The sequence below is a fragment of the Lactuca sativa genome, chromosome 8 (assembly GCF_002870075.4).
Source record: "Lactuca sativa cultivar Salinas chromosome 8, Lsat_Salinas_v11, whole genome shotgun sequence".
Lineage (NCBI taxonomy): Eukaryota > Viridiplantae > Streptophyta > Magnoliopsida > Asterales > Asteraceae > Lactuca > Lactuca sativa.
Genome location: NC_056630.2, coordinates 180,452,694 through 180,469,454, shown reverse-complemented (window position 1 = coordinate 180,469,454; position 16,761 = coordinate 180,452,694). Strand labels below are relative to the sequence as shown.

The 16,761-nt window shown below is 38.5% G+C and overlaps 1 protein-coding gene across 1 annotated transcript; it reads left to right on the top strand.

The window, feature by feature from the left end:
• The first annotated feature begins 15,718 nt into the window (after positions 1 to 15,718).
• LOC111885794 (protein LONG AFTER FAR-RED 3) lies at positions 15,719 to 16,159 on the top strand. Its single transcript, XM_023882029.1, has 2 exons — positions 15,719 to 15,827; positions 15,906 to 16,159. The coding sequence occupies exons 1-2, from the start codon at positions 15,719 to 15,721 to the stop codon at positions 16,157 to 16,159; spliced, it is 363 nt and encodes a 120-aa protein (XP_023737797.1).
• Positions 16,160 to 16,761: the final 602 nt, after the last annotated feature.

Sequence of the window (16,761 nt, the reverse complement as noted above, 5' to 3'; positions counted from 1 at the left end):
GTAGCCAAATCTCCTTATCGTCTGGCACCGGCTGAAATGCAGGAACTTTCTAGTCAACTTAACGAACTTCTCAAGAAGGGATTCATTCGACCAAGCTTCTCACCATGGGGAGCACCGGTCTGGTTCGTCAAGAAGAAAGATGGATCGTTTCGCATGTGCATCGACTATAGAGAACTCAACAAACTTACCATTAAAAATCGTTATCCCTTGCCCCGCATTGACAATTTATTTGATCAACTTCAAGGAGCCAACTACTTCTCGAAGATAGATCTGCGATCCGGATACCACCAACTACGAGTGTTAGAGGAGGATGTTCCCAAGACAGCCTTCCGAACTCGTTATGGGCACTACGAGTTTGTAGTGATGCCATTCGGATTAACTAATGCGCCCGCAGTATTCATGGATCTGATGAATAGGGTGTGTCGTCCTTACTTAGACCAGTTCGTCTTCGTCTTCATTGATGACATACTCATCTACTCTCGAAGTAAGGAGGAGCATAGTCAACATCTCCGTAAAATCTTAGAAACATTGCAAGCGGAGAAGCTCTACGCAAAGTTCTCGAAGTGCGAATTTTGGATTCGGCGAGTCGAATTCTTGGGCCATGTAATTAGTGAAGAAGGTATACACGTGGACCCTTCCAAAATTAAGGCCATCGAGAACTGGTCAGCACCAAAGACACCTACTGAAATTCGTCAATTTCTAGGTCTGCCTGGCTACTATCGCAGGTTCATTCAGAACTTCTCCAGCATAGCGAAACCTCTTACAACCCTGACCCAGAAAGGCGTGGCCTTCGACTGGGAAGAGAAACAGGAAAGAGCATTCCAAACGCTCAAATGAGCCTTGTGCACCGCCCCGATACTATCCCTTCCCGAAGGAATAGAAGACTTCATTGTCTATTGCGATGCATCCAATCAAGGACTCGGATGTGTCCTGATGCAGTGAGGTAAAGTCATAGCCTATGCCTCGAGACAGTTGAAGACACATGAGGTAAACTACACAACCCATGATCTCGAGCTAGGAGTAGTGGTGTTTGCTCTGAAGATCTGGCGCCATTACCTATACGGTACAAAAAGTACGATCTTTACAGACCATAAGAGTCTACATCACATTTTCGACCAGAAAGAGCTCAACACGAGACAACGACGGTGGGTCGAGCTACTTAGTGATTACGAATGCGAAATTCGTTATCATCCGGGTAAAGCCAATGTAGTAGCCGACGCCCTAAGTCGGAAAGAATATACTGGTCGTAGAGTCAAATCTTTGACTCTAACTATCCATTCGCACTTGTCCACGCAAATAAAGGAGGCTCAGCTCGACGCTTTGAAACCTGAAAACGTGGCTGGTGAATCCCTAAGAGGGATGGATAAGAACTTGGAAGTCAAGGGTGGCGGAGCCTTATACCTCATGGATCGGATTTGGACACCGAAACACGGTGGCTTCAGAGACTTGGTCATGACCGAAGCTCACAACACTCGTTATTCCGTCCACCCGGGTTCAGATAAGATGTATCTGGATCTTAAAAAGTTATACTGGTGGCCTAACATGAAAGCAGATATTGCTACCTTCGTGAGTAAATGCCTTACTTGCGCAAAGGTCAAGGTCGAATACCAGAAACCCTCCGGTCTTCTACAACAACCGGAGATACCAGAATGGAAGTGGCAGCGGATCACTATGGACTTCATAACCAAGTTGCCCAAGACGACGGGTGGACTTGATTCCATATGGGTCATCGTCGATAGACTGACCAAGTCTGCACACTTCCTACCGATCAAGGAAACAGACAAGAATGGAGAAACTTACCAGAACTTAAATTAGGGAGATTGTAAGGTTGCACGGTGTTCCTTTATCTATCATCTCAGACCGAGATAGTAGATTCACTTCGAGGTTCTGGTAGTCATTACAAAATTCCCTAGGAACTAGGCTGGACATGAGTACAGCCTACCATTCACAGACCGACGGGCAAAGTGAGAGAACTATCCAAACCTTAGAAGATATGTTGCGCACCTGTGTGATAGACTTTGGAAAAGCTTGGGATACTCATTTACCCCTTGTTGAATTTTCCTACAACAACAATTATCACACGAGCATAAAGGCAGCTCCATTCGAGGCCCTCTATGGCCGAAAGTGCAGATCCCCTTTGTGCTGGGCTGAAGTGGGTGATACCCAGTTAGCTAAGGGACGAGTTCCCGAGAGCACTCTCACGGGTCCGGAAATCATTCGGGAAACGACAGAGAAGATCGTTCAAATTCATGAACGATTAAAAGCCTCTAGAGACCGACAGAAAAGCTACGCCGACAAGCGTAGGAAACCATTGGAGTTCCAGGTGGGAGTCCGAGTCCTACTGAAGGTGTCACCCTGGAAGGGCTTGATACGCTTTGGAAAGCGTGGGAAGCTCAATCCAAGATACATAGGGCCTTTCGATATTCTCGCAAGAATCGGCCCTGTGGCTTACAAGCTCAATCTACCGAAAGAACTCAGTAACGTACATCCTACCTTCCACGTGTCAAACTTGAAAAAGTGCCTATCTGACGAGACTCTTGTTATTCCACTCGACGAGATCGAGATCAACGAGAGCCTCAACTTCGTGGAGGAACCAGTAGAGGTCATGGACCGAGAGGTCAAGCAAACAAAGCAGAGCCGTATCCCGATAGTGAAGGTGCGCTGGAACGCAAAGCGTGGACCGGAATTCACTTGGGAACGTGAGGATCAGATGAAACTGAAATACCCTCACCTTTTTGCTTAGTTATTTGAAATTTCTTATTTTCTTACATTCTAATTTCGGGACGAAATTCCTTCTAACGGGGGGATGATGTGACAACCCGAAATTTCCATTTGTACGACCAATATCTATTCAATAGAAGTCAGTCCAATTTCAGTGATTTTCAGAGTTTTCCGAACAAGTTTGTGTACATTAGGGTTTACACTTTAGGAGATATCAGGAGAGTGGATGCTCCTGGGTTTGTGAAATTTGAACATTTCAAGTTTCATAATGTTACAGTCCCAGTTCGAGAATAAAAATATTTTTTGTCAAAATATTTCAGGACTATAAATAGTTTTCTGAATTAAATTAATTCATTATTCACAATTCCAACTAGAGAAAAGCCATTTTCTCTCTGACGGATCTTCGGTTTATCCCAGATTGTGAGTAACTCTTTCTAGTAGTGTTAGAATACATATTAGATGCTTATAACATGATTTAGATGGCTAAATCATTAGATCTAGGAGCTTACTCCCCAAGGTGTTCTTGGGCGGTAAACTCCCGAAACGAAGCCAAAACCGACACTTGTGCTTTGATAAAGCCTTAGACCATTATGTATGCATGTTAGGGACAAGAAAACACACCCAAATCCACCCAAGATTGGGAGTTTACGGCCCAGAACTCTCTTAGGCCGTAAACTCCATTTCCTAACACTAAAAGGTGTTTTGAGGACACTAGGACTTTAAGGCTTGCATCTAGGCTATTTTTCCAAGTAGTTTAAGGTCTTAAACACATCAAATGACACAAATGAAAGTGAGTTTACGGCCCAAGTGAAGCTTAGGCCGTAAAATCCATATAAATGGACATAAAGGGTGCTTTCATGACACCTAAAGCCCAAGACCTTTACAAGAAATTGTACCCACTTAATGGAAGGACCAAACCACACCAAAATCACTTAACCAAGTGAGTTTATGGCCAAGACATGGTTCTTGGGCCGTAAACTCCTAAAAAGAGCACTAAGGTGTGCCTAATGCCTTCATATGCTTGGAATAAAAGTCTAGAACATATCCCACAAGTGCAAGAGGCTTGAAAGCAACAAAGGAAACACCCCAAGGGAGTTTACGGCTGTAAAATCCAAGGGGAAATGGCCATGAGGCCGTAAACTCCTATTTGGAGTACTTCTAGACCTTAAACCCTTCCAAGGAATTAGCCACTAAGTTAGAATAATTCTAGAAAGCATTTGGGACTTCAAAACACACCAAACACAAATGTTTGGGAGTTTACGGCCGTAAACTCAAGAGTTTACAACCGTAAACTCCATGTGTGATGGTTTATGGAGAGTAAACTCTCATATAGGGTCCTTTGGAAACCCTAAACACAAATACCCTGTCCCACAATGGCTTAGATGAAGTCCTTACGTCTTAAAACACTTATATAAAGTGTTATCTATGTCTAGGATGTCTTAAACATTATCAATTAGTCTTTTGAGTCTAATTGAGTGCATATATGTGTGATTATATGTTCATTAGGATCGTAGTGTGTGCACAAGTCCTCGCTTGACACCTAGCTGTCCTATACCGTTCAGTTCATTCCAATCACCAACTACAGGTGAGTTCATACCCCTAATCAACGTTTTAAATGATTTTAAAACATTGATATGTATTTTATAACTGTGTTTTGTCATTTAACAGATTTCACATGCTTCAAAATGTGATGCATGAATTGGTTTTACATCTTAAAAGCACATTGTTACCAAATGTTTTACTTCTAAAATGTTTATTAAAGTGACATCAAGTCATTGTTGATTATTGTTCAAAACCCATAAGATGTCTTACAAAAACCATTTTTCATTTTTGAACTAAACTATGCATATACACTTATATTCTTATATATGTATTGATGTCATAGTTTGCATCTTTCATTTAGTTTCCCATACCCTTGAGTAGTAAGAGTGGGTAAACTTACATGGTCAACTAGTTATATTACAGTAGATTATCATAGGGATAATTTGAAGATAACAAACATTACTTCTATTACAAGGAGTCACACAAGAGTTAGTTCATTCATGAGTCAATACTAGTACATTACTTGATACATGAATATGTTTACATATACTTACATGATACATGAACACGTTTACATGAACGCATTACATGAGTACCTTTACGTAGATACACTTATCTATGTACATTAACCGGAATACTTGTATCTTGAATTGCGAGGATGATTTATTAGTAGCTTATGTGTAAATCTTCCTGCCTATTCCACAGTACCTCGGAATATCTAAGATAGGACCCTATCCCATAGTACCTCGGGATACCTAGATGGGCCTCTATCCCACAGTACTTCGGGATATATGTACGGGACTAACCATTCCGGAACCCATCTGTTAGCAACAGTGGGTAATGAACATCTACGGATGCCTACGGTTATTACTTATACTAGGAGTACCTTTACAGGGACTAACCCTTCCTTCCACCTGCTGCTGCTACAGAGGACAATTGGACAATCTTCGGATGTCCATTAGGTTATATGTAATATGTTAGCCCTAGTACCTCGGGTCAACATTTACATTCGTCTTGTTAGCACCAGTACCTCCGGCTAACACTTACATGATTATATTTTTCCTGTTTACTTTATTTTGTGATATCTTTCACATAAACGAGGAGTTAGACTCAGTACTTTGGTACTAGTCAATAGAAAGGAAAAATTATCATTTTACATAATCATGACAAAACATTCGGGTCTTGGTAGAAGACTACACTTCATACGTACAGAACATTTGGGTCTTGGTAGAAGACTACATTTCATACTTATAGAAAATAAGGATTTTTCTAGGGATTTCATACTTAACACAACATTTTCATTTAAAGGTTTACATGGCTTTTATAACAGATTTTCACAAACAAGGCAATGACACTTATATACTTATGAATTCACCAGCTTTAAAGCTGATACTCGCTTTCAAAATAACTTGTATTCTCAGGTCATCAGTGGACAGGTACGGAGGCCAGGCTTTGAGAAGACGGAGCAGACAAGTCTCGTCTTTTATTTTGATTGTATATTTTTGGTGTCTTATTACAATGAAAGAACACACATGTATAAAACTTTACTTATAATGCAATGGATGATGTTGTTGCTTGTTTATTATATTACACTGTTGTGATACTGTACATGACGTCCTCCACCCCTGAACGTTTCCGCCGTTCGTGGTTTTGGGGTGTGACAGGATATGCGGAGGGTGTCACGGGGTATTCTTTCTGGCATAGTATTGCATCCGGAATGTTTAATTCTGGAGTGTCTCCCGAGAGCAGTATTCGGTCCCCGCTCCATCGCTTACTCCACCGGTTCATCACATTTTCCATCAACCATAAGAGGCATGGAGACAAAGTGACTAAACATAATTTATTCTTCTTATGGTGCATCTTACAGCCTGTTGTGTGTTGCAATATCCCGTATTTTCTAGCCCGTTTTATGGCTGGGTCTGCCGCTAGTTCACACCCTGGGAGCCCCATTTGTGGAGGGCACTTTGTTACACGTTTGGCCCGCTCGTATCATTTGGTTATTCCTGATATTACTCAATCCATGACGTGTGTGGACGAGCATGATTTTGGCATGGGGTATTTGGAAACTATGTGGGTGGTCAGAAATTTTGGGTCGCATTGGGGCATAGTACCTTCATTGGAACATAACTCAACCTTAACCACAACCACGACCGAGGCGCAAGAATGTGAGAGGATGGGGAGAACGCGGGCAACCAATGCCTCCACCCGTATCCATAGTGGGACCATCTTTTGGGAATGACATGGCTGGTTATTTTGACCAGTTATCGTTGAGTGTCAATTGGATCGGCGGGACTATGGAGTATGTTGTCCGACATCTTGGGGTGGAGCAGCTGCCTCATTTGGGGTATCATTACCCAATTTGCCTGAGATGGACGGAGTATGGTGGACATGGAGGTGATGGAGCTGGTACGAGTGGAGCGCACGATGAAGAGGAGGATGATTGATTGTTTGTTTTATTTGTTTATTTTGTTTGGTTTGTTTTATTGTGTTTTTGTTTGTTTTGTTGGGATTGTAAGAACCATTTAGATATTATGTTACTTTTATTTTTCTTTGGTGGTTATTTCTCAGAAATTGCTAGGAGCCCCTAGAAAGGATAGCGAGATATAAGTGCGTACGTCTTTAGCCCGGAGTGTTTAGAGTCGAGAGTCGAGACCCATATTTTAAAATAAGTGTGGGGTGAGTCAAGAGAGTGGATAGTCAGCGAAAGAGTCAAAAACTAGTGAATTTCGAAGAGTCTTAATACATTAACACATTGGGTTGAATGGTGCACATTAAAAGAAGATTTGATTAAGTGTTTGTCTGTCTGCCCAGTTCTCACGACGTCAACTATTGTTACTCACGTCGTGAGTCAGTTCTCAGGGGTTTCCATAATATGGGTGATTGCGACTTCACGTCGTGAATTTTCCTAATTCACATCGTGACTTTTCTTATCTCACGTCGTGAATCGGTGTTCTTCACTAGTTCAACGCCCTTGAAATATTATTCTTTCATGGGTTGATACGATTCTTCTTGTCATTATTCTGGAGATTAGTGTGGCTCATTTTCACTACCATACAATGTGGCGTATGCTTTCCTACATTGTTCATTCTATTTTGAAGATTTCCACCACATTTTTAGAAGATTGAAGGCTCGATTTCATGTTTTGCTGGTGTATTTCTTATCTCGCGAGTTCAAGATCCAAGTTTCTATTTCTCAGAGTCCGTATTGAAGATGCATGATTTCCATACATTTGGAGATGTTTACGCCACTATCCCAGGGGAGCCTGTTCCTTTTTCTCCCTTTTTCTTAATTTTGATTTATTTTATGCATACAATAAGGGCATTGTATGAAATAAGTGTGGGTAGGGGTAGAAAAAGTAAATTACTAGAAAATTTGAAAATTGAAACTTTTAATAATTAAATCTAGTAATAATAATTTGAATTGTAGTTGCTAGTACGGGATGATCCGATAAAAGCTCAAATGTTTAGTTGAGCCAATACACGTTATAGTGCATTTGTGGCCTCCCTTATTTTAGTGAAATCATGGAACAAAAACATAACCCCGCTTGGTTTGAGGGATGCAATATGTCTAGCAGCCTAAACTTGAAATGTATCCAGGAAAGCTCTGTCTTAATCAATAAAGGTTGAAGTTGAGGGCCCCTGCTTAAGCATGTAGGATTTTGAGTGGAAAAAGTGAGGTACATGTAAAAAAATAAATAATAATAATAATAATAATAATAATAATAATAATAATAATAATAATAATAAAAGAGAGAATTTCAAGAAAAGTTTGAATAATTTTGGAGCAACTAAAGTGAAGATCAAAAGATCAAAATTCCGAAGAATTCAAAAAGTTGAAGATACCAGAAATCAAATCAAACGAGGTGGTGAATTCAAAGAAATCAAAGATTAAATTATCAAGGAAGTGAAGAATTCAAAAGTGCTCCATAGTGGTATCATAAATTGTAATTCTAGATTATGTATGCTTGGGTTGCTCAACCAAAAATACTTTGAGGTTAAGTGAGATTTATGCGGATGGATTCGGAGGGTTGCATAAAATGAGCATTGTTCGAAAGAAATAGGCGAGTGTTTATGAAGATTGTGAGTATTTAAAGTATTGGGGTACTTTAGGAAAATTTTAGTCACAAATTCATGCGTTGAGGTCATGGCATAATGGCTTAGCTGGAGTCGGATTGTTCTATATGATGCTAGTAATAAAGGGTTAAGTTAAATTTGCTTGAGGGCAAGCAAGGCCTAAGTGTGGGGTATTTTGATATTGCCATATTTATATCTATTTTTAGGAAATATTTAAGAACATTTTTATTAAAAAGTTGGTAATTTGTTTAGAATAATGGTACTTATGAGCTTAAATGTTATTTGCAGCCAAGAAGAAGACATTTTGAAGAAAAGGGACTAAAAGCGTTAAAGGAAGAAACTTTGGGAGTTAAAGGATTAAAGAAAAAGAAAATCTGGAAAAAGCGTTCTCACGACGTGAGAATTAAAAGATTCACGACGTGAGATTTGGTTCTAGAAGATATGGATGCGGGTGAAGGAATCCTTGGCGGGCACGGTTACCGATATTACCATATTTATAGTAGGATCGTCGGCGAGTCCATGCGACTCTGATGATGGGCATGTGGCTGGTGCCGAGGTTACTGATATTGCCATATTTATATCTATTTTTAGGCAATATTTAAGAATATTTTTATTAAAAAGTTGGTAATTTGTTTAGATAATGGTACTTATGAGCTTAAATGTTATTTACAGCCAAGAAGAAGACATTTTGAAGAATAGGGACTAAAAGCGTTAAAAGAAGAAACTTTGGGAGTTAAGGGATTAAAGAAAAAGAAAATCTGGAAAAAGCGTTCTCACGACGTGAGAATTAAAAGACTCACGACGTGAGAGTTGGTTGTAGAAGATATGCACGCGGGTGAAGGAATCCTTGGCGGGCACGGTTATCTAGAACTCACGACGTGAATATCTTATTATTCACGATGTGAATTTATAAAAGTCAGCAACTATATAAACCTTTGACCATTATGAATAAAGGGAACTTTTGGCAAGAGAGAGGGGTTCCAGAAGGCGATTTTGAGCAGAAGAAAAGTCCAGGAAAGAAGCTTTTAACACCAAAAGATTGAAGGTCCATAATCTAGTTATTTATTTGTTATCTAGGAACATGTTTCGTTACACTTTGAATTGTGTTAGTATGTTAGTTGCTATTATGAGCAGATGAATCTAGCTACTCTTGTTTAGCTAGATGAAGCTTCCAACTTATGAATAGCTCGATTTTATGGATTTATTTAGTTGGTGAATTGCTTGTGTTTGATTTTTAGTTACCTAGCATGCTTGTGTTTGTTTCTCTAATTTCTTGATTTCATGTTCTGTGTAGCTTAGTGACCATTAACTGCATGAACTTGTTTACCTAATGATTTAGTGAACATTAAATTTTTAGAGCTAGGATTGACCAATCTTAGTTAGTAATTAGAATAAATAAACTTAGATGTGCTAGAGAACGTGGACTCTGACTACAATTGCATTTACATAATAAATCTTACATAGCATATTAATATTCATAATTGATTATGTGTTTAATTTTGTGTGACCATACATAGTTTGACATGAATTAGTTAATTATTGGTAAAGTTAGAATTAAATTACTAATACAATTAAAACCAACTAGATAATTCATAATTATTAGCTAGCCATAAGGAAGAAGTGGATTCAAACTAGACAAGAGTGTGTTTTACTTATTGATTGAATTTGAGTTAAGTTTGTCTGATCTTGTAAAATCAGATGAAACCCTTTGTAAACTTGTTAATAATTAGGTTAATTTGATAGCAATTAGATTAATTAGAAACATCGTTCCCTGTGATCGACACCCGACTTACCCAAGCTATACTTTAATCTGACTAGGTACACTGCCTATAAGTGCATAGTTATTTAAGTTTGTTAGGTTATAAATATTAAAATTAGTGGGTACTTTCATGGACATCAGTTACCATGGTGTTTCCTCTTCCGAGACCATCCACTGTTGTGCTGTCGAGCCTCCTGGCGCCGCTCCTTCGCTATTGGATCGCCATCCCCTTCCTCCACTTCTTTTTGTGGGCATTGCTTTGTTCCAAGGTGGTCTCCGCTCATCCTACTCATCCCTTCTTCTCTTTAGTTCATTGCTGCAACACCGTTGTTAGCCACCATTGTGTCGTCGATGAGCCGCTTGAGTTACTGCTTCCATTGCCAAATGCCACCGGGTGGGTGGCTAGGTGTGTCTTGTAAACAGAGTCGCGTGGGTGTGTTGTTGCTTGTCTAGGAATCAACATAAACAACCGCCATCCCAAAAACTGTCGACGTTCTCCCTTAGAGCCACCAGGTGGGTGGCTGTAGTGTTGTATGCAATCTAAATTATTTGTGTGTGTGTGTGTGTTTTTTAGCTGGAGTTCATGGGAAAACCCACCACCACCACCATGAGGTGGTGGCTGCCGCCTTGTACCATCGTTGGCCACCACTAGAGTGGTTGTGTGTGTGTTAGAGTAGTTAGTGTGTGTGTTTATTTGTGGATTAAAAACTTTTAATTGTAATTAGTAGAAAATGTAATGAAAAGAACCATAACCACCACCGTAAGGTGGTGGCCACCGCCTCATGCTGCCAATGATCACCACTACCCGAGGTGGTAGTGGATGGTGCCCCACTAGTGAACCCTAATGGGCTTAGAGATTAGTTTTGGGCCTATTGGGACATTTTTGGGTGGAAAACCCTAATTATGAGTATTTGGGCCTTCGACTTATTTGGACCCACTTTTGAGCCATTGGGATTAGATTGTGTATTAAGCCCAATTATCACATATCACTTATCTAGTAGAGTAAAGGACTTAGTGGATTAAGTCCTTAATGGGTTAAATGAGAAACACTTACCCCTAATTGTCATTTTATGTGAAACCCTAATTTCACTTGGACTTTTAGTTGGGCCTTCCTATTGGGCCTTGATGATTATGAGATGTTCGACTATGAGAATTTCAAGTGTTGGACCAAAAATGAATGATTGGGCCTTTGATCAAGACCGTGTAGAGACTTAGGCACAATTGGGAAAATTGGGCCATAGATGGGCAATAGCTGGACCTTGGTCCATTATTAGACTTTTGCGGTTTTGGATTGGGCCTTGAGCTTGAGTCAAGGTAAGATAGGGGTAAAGTAGTCTTTTACCTCAAGAATGGACTTATGGTTATGAGTTGGAACCCAATTATTAATTAGGTTGATATTGACAGATCGGGAATCTGTCATCCAGTAACTATGGTTTTGTCAGTGGGACTTCAGTAGTGTGAGGTGAATCCTCTTCCAGTAGGACCAGGTCTAAGGCTACAATGTCGGCCCGTTTAAGTAGTTGTAGTGTGTCGGGGTAAGCCCGATGCAGTTTATATGTTTTCGGACTTCGGTCCAATGCCGAGGCGGTCTGGAGAAGTAGTTATGTATGTGTGATGTCTTTGTGATTCATGCATGTTATATGATATGTTCTTTGTGTTCCGGACATCGGTCCGATGTCGGGGCAAGCTCGATGTATGCTAATTTACATGTTGTGTGTTATGTGTTCCGGGGTAAGCCCGATGCTGGGAAAGCCCAATGTATGTTAGTTATTATGCCATGTGTTATGTGTTCTGGGGCAAGCTCGATGTATGCTAGTTTATACATTACATGTTATATGTTCTAAGCATTGGTATGATGCTGGGGAAAGCCTGATCCACATTATGTGATTATGTTATGTGATATATGATGTGTTGTGTATGTTTTGGGGTAAGCCTGATGCCAGGGCAAGCCAAATCCCGGGGTGAGCCCGATGTCGGGCAGGAGTCCAATGTCGGGTAAGTCGAAGTCAAGATTCGTCCCAATGTAGTTGGGAGTAGTCCTAGAGTTATATTTATGTTATGTGTTTATGTTACGTGCATTGTGGATATGTTTATATGTGTACCGGATTACAATATGATGTCGGGCAGGGCCCGATGCTGTGGGCTAGGCCCAAGTTATGTGATTATATGTATGGTATGTGCTAGTTTGGGGAGACTCACTAAGCTTCGTGCTTACAGCTTTCAGTTTTGGTTTCAGGTACTCAGTTTTCAAAAGAGGAGCTCGGGAAGATTGCAGTGCACCCACCATTTGTTCAGTCTGGGATTTTTATACTCTGATATATTTGACAGATGCATTGTTATTCTTGAGATACACCGTTTATGATTTTTATATGTTGAAAGATAATTATGGTTTTATTAATGAGTTAAAAACGAAAACTTTGGCTTGTATTTTTGGGATGTTTCAAGTTGGTATTAGAGCCTTGGTTTAAGGGATTCAAGCACACTTTCGACTGTGTCTGAACTCAAACTAAGGAAGTGGTATAGAGTTTTCAAAAGAAAAGAGTTTTAGAAAAGCGAAAAGAATTTTTAGAAAGAAAAGAACTTTGAAAAGCAAAAAAGGGTGTGGTGCATGTAATTGGCTGAGCTCAAGTACGTACTCCCAAATTACCCATACAAGTTTATGTTATGATATCAGCTTTAATTGAATAACATGCTAGATTAGCACTAAGGATCTAGGAAGGATGCCTTATGTGTATGTTATATGTGATTTAGCCTTATGAAAACTGCATGCTAGTACAGATTAGTCAAGGTGATAGCCTGAGTAGTATGTGCTTGATTATGTGTACTCAATGTCTGAATGCTGCTTGTGTTGTGCTTTTAGGATTTCTAGTTGTCTTTCACTAACTAGTAAACGAATATGTTAAGTTACATATTAGTAGGACTAAATAATTTAAGACGGTTAGGTCTAACTCTATTTTGCAGCTCTTGTTTGAGTCCAATTGTTGTAGGCTAGGATCTTTCATTCGAAGAATTATCTAGTTTGAGTAATATGCAACACTACAAGAAAAAGACCCTTTTACGACGCGCAAACCACGACACTCATTGATTTATGTTACGCAAAAGAGAGTGACATTATAAAAGTGTCATCTCTTCAAAATATTTAAAGATTTAGGACACGCATTATTGTGTGCCCTTAAATTAGTGTCTCATGTAAAAAAAACTTAAAAACACGGAGGGCACTTTATTTAAAATGTGCGTCCTCTATGAATGTTGCTTTATGTTTTTTACTCAAAATGCGCGTTCTTGAGGAAATCCTTTTAAAATTCTAAAATTTTTAAATACCCCGCTTCAAGATCTCCCTTTGTTCTCTTCTTCCCTTCTCTCTTCAAACACTAATCACAATACCATCTCTGCTATACACCTCGACAACTCATATAATTGTTCTATAATTATTTTCTTAAAAAATCTTGTTCGTTCCTGAAGATCACAAATGGAGACCAACAAATAGGGCTTTTGTACGCGCTCCCAAAGACGAACGTCACAGAGCTAGCAATTGAGGTTCTGCGACTCCTCATGCTCACAATCGGCGATATAGTGTTCCTCGTCCTCTCCTCTTCCCATCAACCCTACTTTCCAGCAATATAATTGCTAAGAATCATTTAGGGTTTGTTAATTCGTAATAAACATTGTGTCCAGGTATGGAGATCGACGATGGAACAAGGGAGGAGATCTCCTTGTCAATTGGGCCTACCGGTCCAACCACCTCTAATCGACGCCTCCACCTTCTAGCATTTCCACCTTCTCATATCTTTCCCCTTCACCAGGTATTTTCGTTTCTCTCCTCCACCAGATTAAGATTGACCAAGAGGTGAAGGGGCCAACCGAAAGAAACCCTAACTCCCTATTGCGTGGTTCAAAACACAGACAAATGTGCGATTTAGGATCATCGAGGATGAAGCTTCCATTTCTCACAGATCTGAGTAACCATTTTATTTCTATGGTTAAGGATATATATATATAAGGTTTCAATATTTATCCCTTTAATTTCTCCTTTTTCTTTATATCGTGGCTTAAATCATTTTTTCTATATAAGAACTAGCTTTGTGTATAGAAAAATGTCTTACGCATGATCAATAAGCCAATAGCAACTGCGATTGCTTATGGTGTAGGCAATATTTCAAGTTTCAATAAGAAAAGGAATATGCTTGTTTTTGATCTTGGTGGTGGCACTTTTGATGTTTCACTTCTCACCATTTCCAAAAAAAATAAAAATAAATAGTCAAACATGGCATTTAAACTGGTTGCAGAGTTTTTGACAATTGATTCCCCTAAAAGAACTTTGCATCTTATGTATAGATGAGGTTATAAATAAATAATAATATAGAAAATGAATTATTTCCTTCTTGTCACTAATATTAAACTGCAAATATGATGGTGGGATGTTTGGATAAGATTAATCCAACAAAAATATAACAGATGAATTATTTTCTTCTTGTCACTAATAAACAAAAAGCTAGTTCTTATATAGAAAAAATGAGTTAAGACTATTTCTATGGTTAACAGGTTCTGTTTCTTTTTGACTTAAGGGTTGTTTCTTTTAGGACTGTTTACAAGGGCTATATTGCTGAGAATGTTCGGGTTGGTCTCAAATCTCTGCCTGTTGTTGTTAAGGTTCTCAACAAGGAGGGTCTTCAAGGCCACAGAGAATGGCTTGTAAGCTCTTCTAGTTCTCTATCCTTGCAGCAACTAGTTCTTTCTTTTGTTTTATCTTCCTTATACCATTCTAATCTATATCTGTAATGACGTTTTGTGTTGTAGACTGAAGTTAATTTCCTTGGTCAGCTCAGACATCCCAATATGGTGAAATTGATTGGGTATTGCTGTGAAGATGACCAAAAATTGCTTGTTTATGTGAGAGAAGGCGTTTTCAATAGTGGGGACACCAGACTATATTGCCCCTGATCAAAAGTGTTGTTGAAGAAAGGACATGGGATGGAGTGTGATTGGTTAGTGTTGTATTAGTATTTGCTGAGGATATTTCACAAGATTTTTCTACAACTTTTCTTCTTTTCTTTAAAGCACTAAGTATAAAAAATACATTGTTTTTTATTTTATATATGAATCTTGGATACTTCACAAGATTCTTACATTCCTTTTACTTAATTGTCTGTGTACAGCCTAGGAATGTTGCAACCAATGTGAAAACTGTCTTCACTTGCCTTCTAGACCAAGTTGTTGTTCCATGGATTTATTAATTCTCATGTTCATTTGCTTTTTGGAGGATTGTAGGTTCTAAAATCCCTCACCTTCTTCAAATGATATACATATAACATTTGTGTTTGTTCTTTTCAGTTTAGGGCTAAATGCAAATCATAGCAACATACTTTAATTTATTTGTGCATTTCTTTCATCATTACAACATTATACTTTAAATATAGTTATCTTACAAGCCGTTAATTGTATTTTCAAAATTCTATTTTTTTCTCATCAAGAATTAATTTTTAATGTACTTCCAACTATGATATGCTGATATTACACCTCATCATCCTGTAAGAAAAAACTAAATACAAATTATATAAACTGTAATTAAACCCCACTTAATCACAATTAGTCTTTTCAATCTTGACAGATATAGCTTTCAATAATGGATGGCCACATGGGATTGGCTAACTCTTTAGCTCTAAAATTATATGGAGTTACAAGTAACATGCAAGATCTAGTTGGTGGAACTATAAGCAGAAATGAAAATGGAGGTATAATAATATTATATATGATTATTATATTCTTGGATTCATTTTGTAAACTCATGTCTTTTGAATCATTATATGCAGAACCTTCAGGCCTTATGGTTGATTCTGCTATGAAAGTTGTTCTTTCATGCATTCCGGAAGTTTTTGTTGAAGAAAGAAGACAAGCATTGGATAGAGCTAGTAGGTATACATTGATGAGGGGTGTCACAACGGTTGTTGATTTTGAAAGATCTTTTCCTGGAGCATCGCTAGAACATTCATGGGAGGAATATTGGCCTGGAGCATCACTAGAACATATGGCTACAAGATATTTCCTAGAGTTGATTTTAAAATAATAATAAAGATTAATGATATAGGTATTGTTAGACACACTAATTACAAGTTATTAGGCTGAAATTTATTTTACATAATAAAGACTGTCAACAGAAAGTAGACCCAAAAAGTGTCTCGATAACTATAATCTTGACTAGTACATATAGGGAATTGGTAATTCTCAAGTAAGTGGCAAATAAGAAATACAAAGCAAAAACATGACTAAATCCATAAATCCCAATGTTAAATAATCAAATAGAAATATAACTACTTTACGTAATTCATTCAGACTCCAATCATCACTGCTAAGATATTGATTCTTAATAGTTCAACATAAACCCTCAAAAGTCAAAACTATAATAATATTGGACCACCACCCAGGTCAAAAAAAGAGTCATACTTTAGAAACGAGGAATCACCTGAAAGAATGAAAAGAAACATCAAACATCATGGAATCAACCATTCCATTCCTTCCCTCCCTAATTCCATAATATGAAAATAAAAGGAAATGTATATATACCTTGACTTGAATCAGTTAAAGGTGAATCCACCGGAGGGTATGGAAACATCAGCACCTCCAAGTTATTTTCCTGGAGCATCACTAAAACATTCATGAGATAACATT

Coding starts and splice junctions, on each gene's coding strand:
- LOC111885794 (XM_023882029.1), top strand. CDS start 15,719: ATGGATGGCCACATGGGATTGGCTAACTCTTTAGCTCTAAAATTATAT. Junction 15,828..15,905: donor AAGCAGAAATGAAAATGGAG/GTATAATAATAT, acceptor CATTATATGCAG/AACCTTCAGGCCTTATGGTT.